Raw genomic sequence first — 16,219 nt, forward strand, 5'->3', positions numbered from 1 at the left:
TTCTGATTCTCCTCTGCATTGAAGATGCCTCCTAACTTTGTTTCATAACCCAATTTCATTAGTACACTCATACTTTTTTGAGCCAAAGTCTTCAATAAAAATATTGAATAAGATTGGTCCCAAGACTGATCCTTGAGGAACTCTACTTATAACAACTCGCCTCCAGCCTGACAGTTCACCTCTCAGCATAACCTTCTCCCTTTTAGCCAATTCCTTCTCCATCTTACAATGTTTTTCATGATCCCCATCTTCCCTAATTTAACTAATAATTTCCCATGTGGTACCATGTCAAATATTTTCCTGAAGTCCAGGTATATTACATCTACTGCACTTCCCTTATCGAAAAAAAATCAGTTTCTCAGGTTAGTCTGGCATGATCAAACTTTGGTGAACTCATGTTGCATTACCTCCCCTTTACCATTTACTTCCATGATGTTATTTATTCCTTCCTTCATAATTTGCTCTAAAACCTTGCATACTATTAAGGTGAGACTAACAGGTCTGCAATTGCCCAGATCACTTTTCTTCTCTTTCTTAAATAGAGGTATGATGTTAGCTATTCTCCAATATTATGGTTCTACCCCCCAAATAATACATTTATTAAAAATCCTTGCTACTGGACTAACAATCTCATGTGCCAGTTCTTTCAGTATTCTACACCCTGATTGGAGTGTATTAAGCTCTAAATTTTTCTTCCACCTCAGAGATGGTTGTTTCAACTTCTAGACACTCATTTCCATCAGCCGCACTGCATCCATGCACATTTTCCACATTATTATCGTTATTCAAAACTGAGGCAAAGGATTTATTTTAATTTTATCCCCTTCCCTTCACACTGCATAGCAGCTCAACCTCATCCTTCTTTATTCTGTTTATTTACAGGGCCGCCCGGGGGGGGGGCAAGAGGGGCAATTTGCCCCAGGCTCCGCAGGGGCCCCCACGAGAGTTTTTCAGGGCCCCTGGAGCGGGGTCCTTCACTTGCTCAGGGGCCCCAGAAAACTCTTGCAGGGCCGGGACCCGGAGCTTCTTCCGCTCCCGGTCTTCGCTGGAGGGCGGAAGGACCCCCCGCCATCGCATTAACGCCGAAGCGGGACCTGCCGCCGAAGTGCAACCCGGTCTTCGGCAGTAAATCGGCGGCGGGGGGCCCTTCCATTCAGGGACCCACCGCCGAAGTGCCCCGAAGACCCGCCACCGAATTACCGCTGAAGAGCGGGCTGCACTTCGGCGGCGGGTCCCGCTTCGGCAGTAATTCGCCGGCGGGGGACCCCCCGCCGTGGGTCTTCAGGGAACTTCAGCGGCGGGTCCCAGAACGGAAGGGCCCCCCGCCGCCGAACAGGGCCGGCTCTAGACATTTCGCCGCGCAGGGGGCCCCCTGCCGCTTGCTGGTCCCACGGCTCCGGTGAACCTCCCGCAGGCATGGCTGCGGAGGGTCCGCTGGTCCCGCGGTTCTGGTGGACCTCCTGCAGGCGTGCCTGCAGATGCTCCACCGGAGCCGCGGGACCAGCAGACCCTCTGCAGGCACGCCTGCGGGGAGGTCCACCGGAGCCGCCTGCCGCCGATGGCCCCAGGCCCCCGGAATCCTCTGGGCGGCCCTGTTTATTTATAGAACTAAAACAAATTATTTATTTTAATTTCTTTGGCAACAGCTAATGCAGCTTGACTTTAGCAATTCTCACTTTATTCCTACATTTTCTAACCTCCATGATGTAGCTTTCTTTGCTAATTAACCTCCCTTTGCATTCCCTATAGGCTCTCTGCCTACTCCTAATAATCTTTTTGAGGTGGTTAATCAACCACCTGGAGCCTCTCTCACCTTTTCCCCCTTTCCTGGGATGAAAATTTCAGTTTTTGTATAACTGATTTGAAGAAATTCTAAGTCTCATCCACAGTTAAGTCCTTGAGCTCTTCAGTCCAGCTGATTTCTTTAACTAATTCCCTTAATCTCTGAAAATGCCCTTTTGAAATTAAAAACCACAGTTGACGACCTTGTTTTAGTTAGCCTTTAATTTAAATTGAATCAACCTGTTATCACTTGATCCAAAGTTCTTTCCTAAGACCAGCTCTGCTATTATGTCCTCGCTAGTTACTAAAACACTCAAAGAAGTTTCCATGCCAAAAAACAAATAAAACGTATGTTTTATCATATTTAAACTATACAAAACCAATACAGAACAGAGACAGCCTTGAGCTTTTAGACATCTTTGCCAAAATTAAAAATTGAATCAAAAGCAAAACAGCAGTAAAAACTGCTAGTTTTCTCAGGTGCCAGTAAGAAAGTTAGCAATTTAACTCAGGAAATGTTTGTATTTGATCAAGTTGTTCTTCAGAAAAAGAACCATCATGGGTAGTCATACGACCATCTAATTATCTCAAAAATGTAATTTACCACATGGAGACAAAATCATTTAACACAGGGAACAAAATGTCCTTCAAAGTAACGTAAGAATTCCCATACCAGCTCAGACAAGGGATCTATCTTTAAGAAAGGGGAAAAATGTGATCTGGGCAACTACAGGCCTGTCAGTTTGACATCTGTAGTATGTAAGGTCTTGGAAAAATTTTTAAAGGAAAAAGTAGTCAAGGACATTGAGGTCAATGGTAATTAGGACAAAATACAACATGGTTTTACAAAAGGTAGATTGTGCCAAACCAACCTGATCTCCTTCTTTGAGACAGTAACAGATCTGTTAGATAAAGGAAATGCAGTGGATGTAATTTATCTCATTTTCAGTAAGGCATTTGATACAGTTCCACATGGGGAATTATTAGCTAAATTGGAAAAGATGGGGATCAATATGAAAATTGAAAGGTGGATAAAGAACTGGTTAAAGGGGAGATTACAATGGGTCATACTGAAAGGTGAACTGTCAGGCTGGAAGGAGGTTACTAGTGGAGTTCCTCAGGGATTGGTTTTGGGACCTATCTTTTTATACTGACCTTGGCACAAAAATGTGGGAATGTGCTAATAAAGTTTGTGGATGACACAAAGCTGGGAGGTGTTGCTAATACAGAGAAGGACCTGGATATTATACAGGAAGATCTGGATGACCTTGTCAACTGGAGTAATAGTAATAGGATGAAATTTAATAGTGAACAGTGCAAGGTCACGAATTTAGGGATTAATAACAAGAACTATTGTTATAAGCTGGAGAGGCATCAGTTGGAAGTAACAGAGGAAGCGGAGGGCCTCAGAGTATTGGTTGATCACAGGATGAGTATGAGCTGGCAATGTGATATGGCCGTGAAAAAAGCTAATGTGGTTTTGGGATGCATCAGGCAAGGTATTTCCAGTAGAGATAAGGAGGTGTTAGTACCATTATACAAGGCGCTGGTGAGACCTCATCTAGAATACTGTGTGCAGTTCTGATCTCCCATGTTTAAGAAAGATGAATTCAAACTGGAACAGGTTCAGAGAAAGGCTACTAGGATGATCCGAGGAGTGGAAAACCTGTCTTATGAAAGGAGACTCAAAGAGCTTGGCTTATTTAGCTTAACCAAAAGGAGGCTGAGGGGAGATACGATTGCTCTCTATAAATATATCAGAGGAATAAATACCAGGGAGGGAGAGGAATTATTTAAGCTCAGTACCCATGTGGGCACAAGAGCAAATGGATATAAACTGGAAGTTTAGACTTAAAATTAGACAAAGGTTTCTAACCATCAGAGGAGTGAAGTTCTGGAACAGCCTTCCAAGGGGAGAAGTAGGGGCAAAAGACATATCTGGCTTCAAGACTAAGCTTGATACATTTATGGAGGGGATGGTATAATGGGATAGCCTAATTTTGGCAATTAATTTGTCTTTGCCTACTAGCGGTAAATATGCCTAGTGGCTTGTGATGGGATGTTAGATAGGGTGGGATCTGAGTTACTACAGAGAATTCTTTCCTGGGTGTCTGACTGGTGAGTCTTGCCCACATGCTCAGGGTTTAGCTGACAGCTATATTTGGGGTCAGGAAGGAATTTTCCTCCAGGGCAGATTGGCAGAAGCCCTGGGTTTTTTTTGCCTTCCTCTGCAGCGTGGGGCATGGGTCACTTGCTGGAGGATTCTCTGCACCTTGAAGTCTTTAAACCATGATTTGAGGACTTCAATGGCTCAGACACAGGCTCGATACAGGAGTGGGTGGGTGAGATTCTGTGGCCTGCATTGTGCAGGAGGTCAGGCTAGATGATCATAATGGTCCTTTCTGACCTTAAAGTCTATGATTCTATAATCCAGTAACAGTAACCTATGGCTAGTACCAGAGAGATGTCAGAGAAATACGAAAGGGAAATAAGGGCTAATCCCTATCAGTTAATTACAGATTATTGTATGCCCTGAAAGAGAAGGGTTTATAGCCTTTCCACATTTTTTCATCTTTTAAAAAGAATCTTTACTATGGCAACTCCAGATCTGCTTATTATCAAACAAAATGTCTAACCTCAATTAATTATACATAGATATAATGGCAATAAGCTCCACAGGCTAGTTGTGTGTTATGTGAAAAAGCACATCATTTATCAGATTTCAATTTGCTGGCTATTGATTTCACTGAATGCCTCCTTGTTTGTTTACTGTGAGAAAAGAGGACAAGAAGTGCCTGAACTGCCCTCTCCATACTGTTTATTTGATATAACTTTATCAAGTCCCTCAGATTCGCCATCTTGCTAAACAAAATGGTTCTAATCTTTTCATTCATTCTTAAAATGGCAGTTTTTCTATGTCCCTAGTCATTTTTGCTGGCTGCCTGTGAATCCTCTCTCTTTCAGCTGTGTCTAGGGTTGCCAACTATCTAATCGCCACACCCAAAGACTTGTGCCCTGTCCCTTCCCGAGGCCCCGCTATCCTGTTCCTTCACCGAGGCCCTGCCCCCACTCACTCCATCCCCCTTGCCTCCTTTGCTTGCTCTTCCTCACTCTCACTCACTTTCACTAGGCTGGGGCAGGAGGTTGAGTCCGAGGAGCGGGTGCGGGCTCTGTGAGAGAGTTCGGGTGTGGGCTCTGGGCTGGGGTGCAAGAGGGAATGTAGGTTCTCGGAGGGTGTTTGGATGTGGGAGGGGGTGAGGGATGGAGTTTGGGTGTGGGAGGGGGAGTTTGGCTGTGGGCTCCGGTCTGAGTCAGGTGTGCAGGAGGGGATGAGGGGTGCAGTGCTTACCTTGGGCAGCTCCTGAAAGCGACTGGCACATCCCTCTGGCAGCAGCTTCTTAGAGGGGGAGCCAGGGGGCCACTGCGAACCACTGTCCACAGGCACCGTCCCTGCAGCTCCCTTTGGCCACAGTTCCTGGCCAATGGGAGCTGCAGAGTCAGTGCTTGGGCTGGGAACAGCACATGGAGACCCCCCGTCCCTTCTCACAGGGCCACAAGGACATGCTGACTGCTTCCGGGAGCGGCGTGGGGCCAAGGCAAGTAGGGAACCTGTCTTAGCTCCACTGCACCGCCAGAGTTTTAGTGTCCAAAATTTCCTGGTTTGGCTGAAGTAGCCTCCAGGAGACTCCCAGCGAAAGCGGGAGGGTTGGCAAACCTAGCTGTGTCTGTTTGGCTAGGAAGCCCAAATGCCATATTCCATGTGATGAGGTACCACTGATGTATAGTATGGATTTAGAATTCTTTCAGTAGTATCCTCTCTCATTTATTATGCATCCTTAGCTGCACATTGAGCAGAGGTTTTCAATGAGCTGACCAGTAAGATGCATTTTGTCTTTTCTGAGTGGCAGCAGTTGAGAATAGTTTTTATTCCACACAACATAAATCATCTTACACTGATCAACATGGAATTTTATCTGCCATCATGCTATGCTGCCCATCTAACTAGTTTTGCTTAGTCCCACTGAAGTTTTTCATTGGTTTCTCTAATAGTGACACAAAATTATTTAGGCTCATAATCTGCAAATTTTGCCACTGTTTACCCTGCTTTTCCAGATCATTAATATGTGACATAAAATGCTAGTCCTACCACAGATCCTATTCCACTATTAAACTTTTAGGGGAAAGTGAATCATAGATCCAACTTTTAGACAAAGTACACCTAGTTACTATGGTGATATATGTCCTCCCAATGTGTGTAATAAACAAAACACAATTAGCAGGCAGCTTACAAACACCCTTTTGTTAGAAATATATATTCCCAGCACCAGGCAGCTAGCTCCTACCTGATGCCACTTTCGGTTGATTACCCAGTATTCCAACAGTTCTTCCATTCATCCTTGCAAATCCAACAATCATGTTCCTAGCATAGGAGGGCATGATTTCAAAGAATTCCCTTTCGTCAACAATCTGCAAGAATGAGATTTAGACAGAATCCTCAGGGCTAGATGCTGGGAATTACAACAATATCTATGTTACAGAGAAAGAAAAAACACTGCTTGGGAATTAGAAGGTTTTAAAAATGAATCTCTCTCTACTTTACAAATGCATACGTCAATATGTTTTTGATGCTGCATTTACTTTTGAATATATTCTATCAGACTGTTTCTTCAGCATGACACCAAAGCAAACCTTTTAACGGAGTCCCTTGTAATAAAGGCACTTTTCTAGTTTTCACAGACCCTTGGTTAGTGCAATTCCATTTCATTCCATTCATTTCAGTTGAGCCATGACAATTAATACCAGCTGAGGGTCTACCCCACATCTTTACACTGGTACAGACAAACTCCTGGTTTGCATGTCAAACAGAGATCTCTGACCCCCTGCTTGGTAAGGTAACTCCCATCTTTTCATGTACTGTGTATATATACCTGTCTACTGTATTTTCCACTCCACGCATCTGATGAAGTGTATTTTAGCCCACAAAAGCTTATGCCCAAATAAATTTGTTAGTCTCTAAGGTGTCATAAGGACTCCTCGTTTTTATACTATGTCAATGCCATCTATCTAACTGAGATAGTAAGAGAAACAAGGCAGGGCTGTCTCCCTGAAAAGCAAATCTCAGCCGTGCTCTGCTTTTACCACTTATAGGGACAGGTAACGAAGATTCTTCAAATCTCCCTTATAGCCAAATTACTTTCTGTGCCCCTCCGCCTCTCAGGTCAGGGCTAAATTCCTCATACCAGCCCTTATTCCTAGGGATGGGCTTCTCAGTGTGTGTTCTGTAAAGTGACGTCCACAGAGATGCAAAGCAAAGTTCATGTGTTCATAAGTGTGCATAATTACAGATGGTGCAGTACTGATACCTATATTATGGTTTCCTAACACTTTATCATGAACCCCTGTTTTCAGCTGCTTACAATAACTTTGCCTACCAATCATTCAGGCTGCAGTTTTCCATGCTTGGTCTGTGTCTCAGAATGTTTTGTTAAGTTTGAGTGAAAGCAGTTCAGCTATTTCTGAGTACATGGTAAAGGACAGACAGTTGTAATAATGCAAAAATATTTGACCATATTTTAAATAGCTCTTTGCCTCAGGGTGGGATTTTCAACAGCAGCTGGTCTAGGAGCACAAGTCCTACTGAAAGTTAGTTGGACTTTTCTCTCTAACTCACATAGGCACTTGTGCAAATCCCATCCTTTCTTTTGGAGCAGGTGCTTGAATTTTGGCAGGAGGATAAGTCTTTTGCTTACCCCCATGACAATTCACCTACATGTGGCCAAGTTTTTAGCTCTCGCAACAGAATGTGACGAAGTTTGCACCTTAATATTCAGAACATTCCACCCACACTGAACATGCTCCCAGACCCCACTGAGCCTCTGGCACCATTATGAAGCAGCTCCCCAGAGCTGAACTGCCAGATAAACTGCATCCTGTTACTCATGCTTTCCCCCATCAGAATACCATTTGGTTAGAGGAAAATGCTGGGAGCCATTAGACCATGATTTCTGTGATTTCATCTTTTCTATAGACCAATATTAATAAGTCCATACACATATACTATACTTTAGCAGGCAGGCAAATATCAGAGTCACCACCTATTTTACAGGCTCGATGGAGATTGGGCAGTCACTTCTGTCAAACTTGAGACTATACCCTAATATGGAAGAGCCAATTCACACCTCTTCTTCCACATTGCTTCTCAGAAAATCTGAAAAATCTAAGTGATAGGCCACACTGCCAGTACAGTTGAGTTATTCTTGTACATGTAACCCACTGCTTCAGTGTGTTGCACACTATCCCCTTGTGGCTGGTCCACAGAGGATAACAGCATACGACACCTAACATTTAACTCAAGTGGTAGAGCTCTGTGCCATGAATCTGGAGGTGTAAAATTCAAACCCTGATGATGACCTGCAGGGGAAATTGTAACAATCGCATGATATTTATTTTTTGTTAAAAAACATGAAAATATGTTAAGAACATTAAGACTGCAAAATAAAGCACTAAAAAAGTTACAAAACCCCAGTATGAAAATTGCTCAAGTAACCTTAATGCTACGTCTGCATTATATCACATCACATACTATTTTTTTCCACAGGACACCTGTGCCTCATTCCATGCAGCTTTAATTCTGGTATTTCCAAACTTCTGAGTGCTTGACTTTGGAAACGTAATAACATTCTTTTAATTCAAGTTTCTACGAACAGATTGGAATCACCAAAGTTTGCTTCCCTTTAAATTAAGGAAAACAGTAAAACACACAACAACATTATTTACACTCATAAGAGAAATAAAAAGATAAGGGCACTAAGGTGTACAATTTTCCAGTTTTTTATCTGGGAACTGCCTTATCCACTTTTTAAGAAAAGAAACATGAACAATACTGTCTTCCATCTATGTGATGGATGGACATTTGAAAGAGAAAAATGAGTCCTAAAGACAAATCCCAAATCTAAAATTCCTTTCATACATTAGATTCCTTATTTTCGCTATTTTTGTTACCTTTGGGTTTATGATCAATGCATGGAGAAAGAATTATCTGAATGGCTATTGTGAAGACAGAGTTAACTGTAAGTAGGTCTCCTGTGGCATTCTGCTAGTTTGCTTCCAGCATTCTGAGCCATTTAATAATTTGTCACAAATACTTTCTTTAGAACAGAAGGCTTACCGAATGTACAATGTCGACCATATCATAGGCTTTAGTAGACTCCATTGGGACAACTGTGTCCAGCTCAGGAACCAAGCGATTACTTCAGACAAAATGCAAAGTAGTTAAAAATGACATGAGTATTCACAAAACCAGATTAATTTCCATACAGAAGACATACACCTGTAACTCCTCCCATTGGGGACTGCTTGACAAGACTCTATCTGGATGCTGGCATCTTCAGCCAAGCTTTCCAAATACAGAGAAAAAAAAATTTCTTAGTTTTAACCTGGCGACTTGTGCATTAAGACATAGAACAGTGGTGTGTGTGTGTGTGTGTGTGTGTGTGTGTGTGTGTGTGTGTGTGTGTGTGTTCTTGCACGACTACAGGATCTGTACATCTTCCGTCTGCTGCAGGCTCTGCTGGCCACAGTAACACAGGAGCCAGCTGCTACCAAGAGATGGTAGGGTGGGGGGAGACAGAAATAGTTTTTAAGGGAAAGAGGAGAAGCCTTCTCATTTTTGTCTCCCCAATCATTGAGTTGGACACAGCTGGAAGGCAAGAGGGGGGGAAGGGAGAGAATCACCAGTGAGGAAAAAGTTGCCTGTAATCATACAAAGCTCCAGTCAACCTGTCTAAATTAAAATAAATAAAATTACTGCTCTTTATATCAGCCCTAAAGCAGTGATGCAAATCCATGGGCTGACATCTTTCCTGTCTGAGTTATATGGGGGAGCTGGGAGGGATGGGGGACTTCTCTCCTTTGCTTTCCCCACTGGCCACAAAGTCTTTTGCACAAGGGAAAATACGTTTATTAATGGAATAAAACTGGCAGGTATACACAGTAAAATAGTTTGTCACGTGGCTGTTATAATATTTTACTCAAATGCTTCCCTAAAATCATTATCTAAAGAAATCCTTAATTTGAAGAAAACAACTGATTTTAATTAAATCATGCTAAAAATAAAAGAAGATATACATTTAACAGACTCAGAGATATCAACTGTCCAGAAAATGTTTGGGTATAAATGGCTAAAACATTCTGCAAGATACCTAACCTAGAGGATCTGTAACCTAGAGGATCTGTACAATGGAAACATCAGACCATCACAGGAAATACACAGAGCTCTGGAGTGCTGGAGGAATACCACAGTCTCTTGGTGAGAGAGAATTGCCATCAACAAAATGAATGTTTAGCCCAGGATACTGGTCTTGTTTCAAAGTCTTCTTCAAATCATAAAACTCCAGCAGTTATCCAGAGGATGCTGTTAGAATTATACAAGTAAGAGAAGGCTGAGAATGGGTGCAGCTACTTTTCACAGACCCACTATGCAGAATGGACTAGCTGCTCCAAATATAATATGGTACTATCAAACAAGCCAACTGTAGGTAGTTGTTGGTTAGCTGAGGTACTCTAATCCAGGCAAATACTAGTTTTTATTGAACAAGAAAATTGCAGTAATATTTCTAGGTTATCAAGGATTAATAAAATTACACCTCCAGAATCTGTAGGCACCCTTTGGCAAGAGTCTCTGTAATGGGGTCTATAAACCTCATACTGAGCGTAGACAGAGGGGGACGATAGTTCCCCCTGTTTACAAGCAAGCAGTTCGATCACATCCCCCACGCAGCTGCCAGAACTGCCAATCATGGAGGCAGGCACCCACAGCTGCAACCAACAGAGTAAACAGGACCTGCTATAAAGGGGAGAGTACAGAGAAGGAAAGGGAGGCAGAAAGGCCAAGGATAACAAAGAAAACAGCCCTGCACCAAGAAAACAGCCAGGAGAGTAAGGGAGACTACTAGCCTAACAATTGAAGGGCTGAAAGACTTGACTGGGTTAAGGGTCCAGTAATGGACCTGACTAAGGATAAACTAAGGAAGTTCAGTGAAGATCAGCTGAGACGCCTCGAAAGACCACACCAAGAGGCAGTGACAGCCTCCCTTTCGGTTTTGCCTATAGTCCAGACTTTAACACAAACAATGAACTAGAGTTTTCAGAGTGGAAGAGAAATGGAATATTCATGGCTGACCAATTGTTTACTGAAGAGAGTCTTCTAACTCCTTCAGTAAACAACTCTAATTTTTATTGGCCTGCTTTCCCATGGGACGAGTACTTTCAACCTAGGAATTATGGCCCTAATCAAAGCTAGTCAATTGGAGCTTTGTTACTGACTTCAATGAGGATAGAATAAAACCCTATATTTCTCAGCACTGGAAATAAACTCATTTATAGAGGAAACTAATTTCAATAGCTTCTGGACTAATAGGAAACAACTATAACTCATAATTCACATCAGTATTTACTGACAATTTTTCTGGCAAGAAAATATCTGTATATATGATATAACAGGACAAAGATTTAGGCAGACATATTACCTCAGAGAAACTGGCTTAGAATTGGGGGAAAAAGAGCAGTGCTCTTGATTCATAACACTATATGAGAAAAATCATTTAAGATGTTGGTGTAAGTATCCACTGAATAAGTATTAAAAAATATGGATGGTAAGAAACACTGGAGAAATTTGTGGTGAAAAAAGCTTATTTTATGCATATATGTTGGATATGTCAAATTATTAGAGCACTGAGATGCAGTTCATAACCTCATATTACAAACTTTGAACATTTATTACACAGAGATCCTGTGAAAACAACAAGGAGTCCCTGTGGCACCTTAGAGACTAACACATTTATTTGGGCATCCTGTAGTAATCCTTCTGAGGCTTGCTAGTGGAAATGGATCCCAGCCAAGGAAATAGAGAATTAATCTCTCATCTCTTAGTAGCTGCAAGATTATTGGTAGCCTCTCACAGAAAAAAATAAATTGCCCAATATTAGAGTAATTGTTTAAAAAAAAACAACCCACATGGGATGCTACTTATACGGAAAATTTACTCATCGAGTTCATACATGGCAAAAGACTACAAACATAACATTTGACAAATTTCTCAGAATATTAATCAGTATCATAGACTCTCTTGGTTTGTCAATATCAAACAAAGCAGAAATGTCCTCCTGTTTAAGAAAATATATCATCCTGGAGATATTGTTTCTGGGTAAGGAGGCTTGTCCTATAACTTATTCCTGCCTCACAGGAACACAGGATGAATCTCTAAACAGTGACTGGTAAGTTCATTTTTTTAGTGGTTAATACTGTACTTCTGGTAGCTATGGGACAATGATTTGTAAAACTGCTAAACAAAGTACATATATAAAAAACTTCCTAAACAAAGAGCTAACAAAACATGTGCACACATACATGTTGGAAGAGGGACTTAATCAGTGAAGAAGGCAAAAATCACAAGTCTAGCTGCAACATGCTCATTTCCTTGTATTCACACTGTCAGAAAAAACATTTGACATTAAACTGACAACAACGTGAGATATCACGTGCAAGCCCCTCACTTACCTAGGATCATGGCATTTGCGAACAGGGGCTGGATCACGATTACTGAGAGGTAGGTAATTAAAGAACTCCCTGAGATTGAGCAAAGCATCTACATCATTCTCAAAGGCTCTGTGTGCGACCCCTGGAGAAAAAAAGCCAAAATAATACTACTTTACAAGGGTTCCATCTGGATTTTTTAACACATCAAAGCCATCAATCATATCAAGCTTTTTGAAGCCAGCAGAGCCATCAAGTTTTAAACTCCAGTAAGGTTGAAGAGTCTGAGAATCATCTAAGTATGTCAATCTTCCTTCCTTGAGGAGCTCTGGATCACTCTCCTTATTTTTGTGTTTTAAAAAATAGCTTTACTACTTTTTGCAGCTCATTGTGGTTGGATACCAGGATGTTGTATTAGACCCAAATGAAGGTTACTCACCTGTAACCAAAGTTCTTTTGAGATGGACTCTGCATATACACTCACGCCAGGCTTTGACCAGTGCAGCTTGAATGGTAGAACTCTTGCTAGCAGTGCCCACTGTTGGACTAGTGTACTTTCCTCAGACCTCCTCATAGTGAATACAGATCATTGCAAGCAAGGGTATAAAAGGGGCATGAGTGCTCCATTCCCCTGCAGTTCCTTCCCTTCTTTAATTCCAGGTCCTTTAGTAAGCAGGACTCTGAGGATGTGGGGAAAGGTAGGTGTGGAAGTGTGAATATGTAGAGTTCATCTTGAACTCCAGTTATCGGTACGTAACCTTTATTTCATCATCAAGTGTCCTCTGCATATTCCTACTCATGGGAAAGACTAATGAGGTGTGGAGAAAGTGGTCCATTCTCAGAGAGTAGAAATGGTTAAGTAGATAGATTCTTAAAGGTCTGCAGTGATACCCATAGGCACCCCTATATACTCCTTTCCTCATATTCCATGCATACCACATTCCCTCCTTCCTATGCTTAACATTCCTCTTCTTCTGCAAATGGACAGCCTACTCTGATCTGGCCCTTATGAAGTCTACAAGGCCATGAGGCCTGTTTGTGCCCATTCAGGGATGCAGTGTGTTCACATAGACTTAACTTTTAATAAGTAAATGATTGACCAAACCAACTCTACTAAATTAGCTAAAGATACCAGTCCTCACAGAGGCCAACAGAATAAGACAGTTTTGGAGCTATGCCAAGTCTTTTCTGAGATACGATGAGCCAGAAAAAGGGTTCTGAGACGTGACAATTTCTAAGAATGGATAATTTTATTAAAATATTAATAACCACACCTCCAAAAATCACTTTGTCCAACATCCCCTTAGCTTCCCCTAAAATACCTACTCTAGCATTGTCTCACACAGACATTTTCACATAGGTTTAATTCAGTTTTCTCAAAGCTAGAAAGGAGGACAAAATTAAGCTTAAAATGAAGAACTAGCTTCAACTTATGGCAACATTTCTTTCTCTCAAAAAGTAAACTTTCACAGCCATACAACTCACTAGTCAGATTTTGTTTAGTCTTTTTTTTTAAAGTCATGTCCAAGACAAGAAGTTGCATAGGTAACTTTGTTCCAAAAGAGGAAGAGAAGCATTAGAAAAGAATGAAAAAGGAATGCTGGAAAGGGATAGCAAATTCAGCCACAGGTTTGTTACCATAATGCAGTAAAACACTCTATAATCTTGAGTTAAAATGACTTAAAAGACTTGAAAATATATATGAACTCCCCCTCGTGTGAAAGGATCATATTATTCTTGCTTAAAACCTTCAATGCATGTCTAGTAGTTGTTATTACATGGATATACTACAAAGTGCAAAAATAACTGGTGCTATTCAGTGCCCAAAATCCAATACCCCAAACCCCATAACCTTTAATGAAGAATTTCACATGGAGGCCCCTAGTGAGAAAAAGTAGCTCTAACATCTACTGCTGATTCATTCAGTTTGGAAAACTGGATCATATGCTAACTAAGTAAAATAATCAGCTCTTACCTGATACTGCAGTGTGTGTCTTTGCTCCCCCAAGCTGTTCCTGGGTAACATCTTCATTGGTAACAGACTTGACTACATCAGGGCCAGTGATGAAAAGATAGGATGTGTCCTGAAAAAGTAGATTGCGAAGTGTGAGTTCCAAGCCGCAACAGCACTTCACTGACAAAAAATAAAATAAATAAATAAATAAAAAAGAGGTGATTTTCCTCCTCTCTCACACTTTCCCTAAAGGGATATGAAAAAAGGTGAAACAAAAGAAATTTCTTCAAGGTCCCATTTTTTTTTTTTTTAGAGTCAAGATTAATTAAGCAACACATTTAATTGAAAAGCCCCAGAAAATGTAATAATTTCCCACAGATTGTGTGTTGTTAATTTGGATAGGGTCCTCTGCATTCTTCATTAAAGACAGAGAATGAAGCCTGAGACTGAATCCCTGGCTTTAAGTGAAAAACAAAACCCAAACCTAATCCAAAGGCTTTTCAGTGCCTCTACAGTTTTGGTATTTCCCCACATCTTTTATTTTTGATTTATTGACCTGTCTACACAATTTCTTTCTCAACTTATGCAGAAAAATAATTTGGGACAAAAGTTCATTCTGGTTTACACACAATTGCATCAACAGTGCAATGATTTTATATCTCAAACTAAGCAAAATAAAACCTTGTCAGTAATAGACTAGATTTTTGAACAGTAAAATACCTGCTTTTTTCTGCGCAAGCCACACAAAAGTTTCAACTAGGAAAACTGCCTAATTGTGTATGTGTATAGCCAGCTTCAATATGTCTCTTGTATAGTCAAATGCACAAAGCACACCAATGGAATGGACATAGTCCTGGCCCTCCCTAGATAAGGTGGGAAGGGAGGGGATGGGGAGAGTGTGGGGGTTCTGGGCTAGGGACAGCGTCATGTGGCTGGTGGTCACAGGGGTTACTCCCCTGACTCCCAGCTTCTCCTCCCCCACCAAAATTTCCCCACTAGTTGCTGTCCTGCCCGTCAGGGTAAGCAGCTGGCATGCCGAGGCACTTTGTTTACTTAGGTTTACCTCCATGCCTGCGGATGCTCAAGGTAAACAAACCATCTCGGCCTACCAACGGGAGCCAAAGTTTGCTGACCTTTGAATTATAGAGTCGGCTTGTGAACGGGTTATAAAAATTTTCCATTTTTACTTATCCATTTTGCAGCGGTTGGCGTATAAACGAACCAGCTTATGATCAAGTATATACGGTACATTTTTTTCTTTAATATCTTTTAGTTACTAGTGATCTTAGATGTAACCAACTCCCATAACAAGTGTCTGTCTGCAGCCCTTTACAGGGCCAAAATTTTGCTTCTGGAAACACTGAGGAAAGCCTGGGAGATCTCTCTCCTTCCCCACCTCATGCAACCCGACCCCAGCAGACCCCACCCAAATAGTTGTCTTTTCCCTGGCCTTGCTTCACTCAGTGAGTTGCCACCAGCCTGGGAAGATTCCAAATCAAGCAGTCCCTGAAAAAGGAGATGGATCAGATCTTCAAAATCCAACTGGGAGGCCGTGATTACTCTCAAAGGCAGGTCTGATTTCAGTGCCATCGAGTCATATGAGGTTTGTGCCTTTTTTTGCCTTTTTGTAATACAGTAACTCCTCACTTAATGTTATAGTTATGTTCCTGAAAAATGCTACTTTAAGCAAAATGATGTTAAGCAAATCCAATTTCCCCATAAGAATTAATGTAAATAGGGGGGTTAAGTTCCAGGGAAATTTTTTTCACCAGATAAAAGACATTATATACATATTCAGTATAAGTTTTAAACAATTTTAAACAAACAAGTTAATATTGTACACAGCAATGATGATTGTGAAGTTTGGTTGAGGTGGTGGAGTCAGAGGGTAGAAGAAGTTGGGATATTTCCTAGGGAATTCCATACTGCTAAATGATGAACTAGCACTTG

The 16,219-nt window shown here is 41.5% G+C and overlaps 1 protein-coding gene across 7 annotated transcripts in view; it reads right to left on the reverse strand.

The window, feature by feature from the left end:
• The window catches only part of PCCB (propionyl-CoA carboxylase subunit beta), a 101,935-nt gene that overhangs the window by 44,892 nt on the left and 40,824 nt on the right, over positions 1 to 16,219 (reverse strand). For all 7 annotated transcript variants that reach the window (XR_007775972.1, XR_007775973.1, XM_050965524.1 and 4 more), the window contains 4 exons: positions 14,291 to 14,399; positions 12,340 to 12,460; positions 8,951 to 9,032; positions 6,126 to 6,249 (listed from right to left, as the gene is read on the reverse strand). Coding sequence is in view for 5 of the 7 variants with exons in the window: in XM_050965524.1 (XP_050821481.1) it covers positions 6,126 to 6,249; positions 8,951 to 9,032; positions 12,340 to 12,460; positions 14,291 to 14,399 (436 nt within the window). In the remaining 2 variants the exon portion in view is untranslated. The remainder of the gene's footprint in view (positions 1 to 6,125; positions 6,250 to 8,950; positions 9,033 to 12,339; positions 12,461 to 14,290; positions 14,400 to 16,219) is intronic.

Source organism: Gopherus flavomarginatus, chromosome 8, assembly GCF_025201925.1.
Source record: "Gopherus flavomarginatus isolate rGopFla2 chromosome 8, rGopFla2.mat.asm, whole genome shotgun sequence".
Taxonomy (NCBI): domain Eukaryota; kingdom Metazoa; phylum Chordata; order Testudines; family Testudinidae; genus Gopherus; species Gopherus flavomarginatus.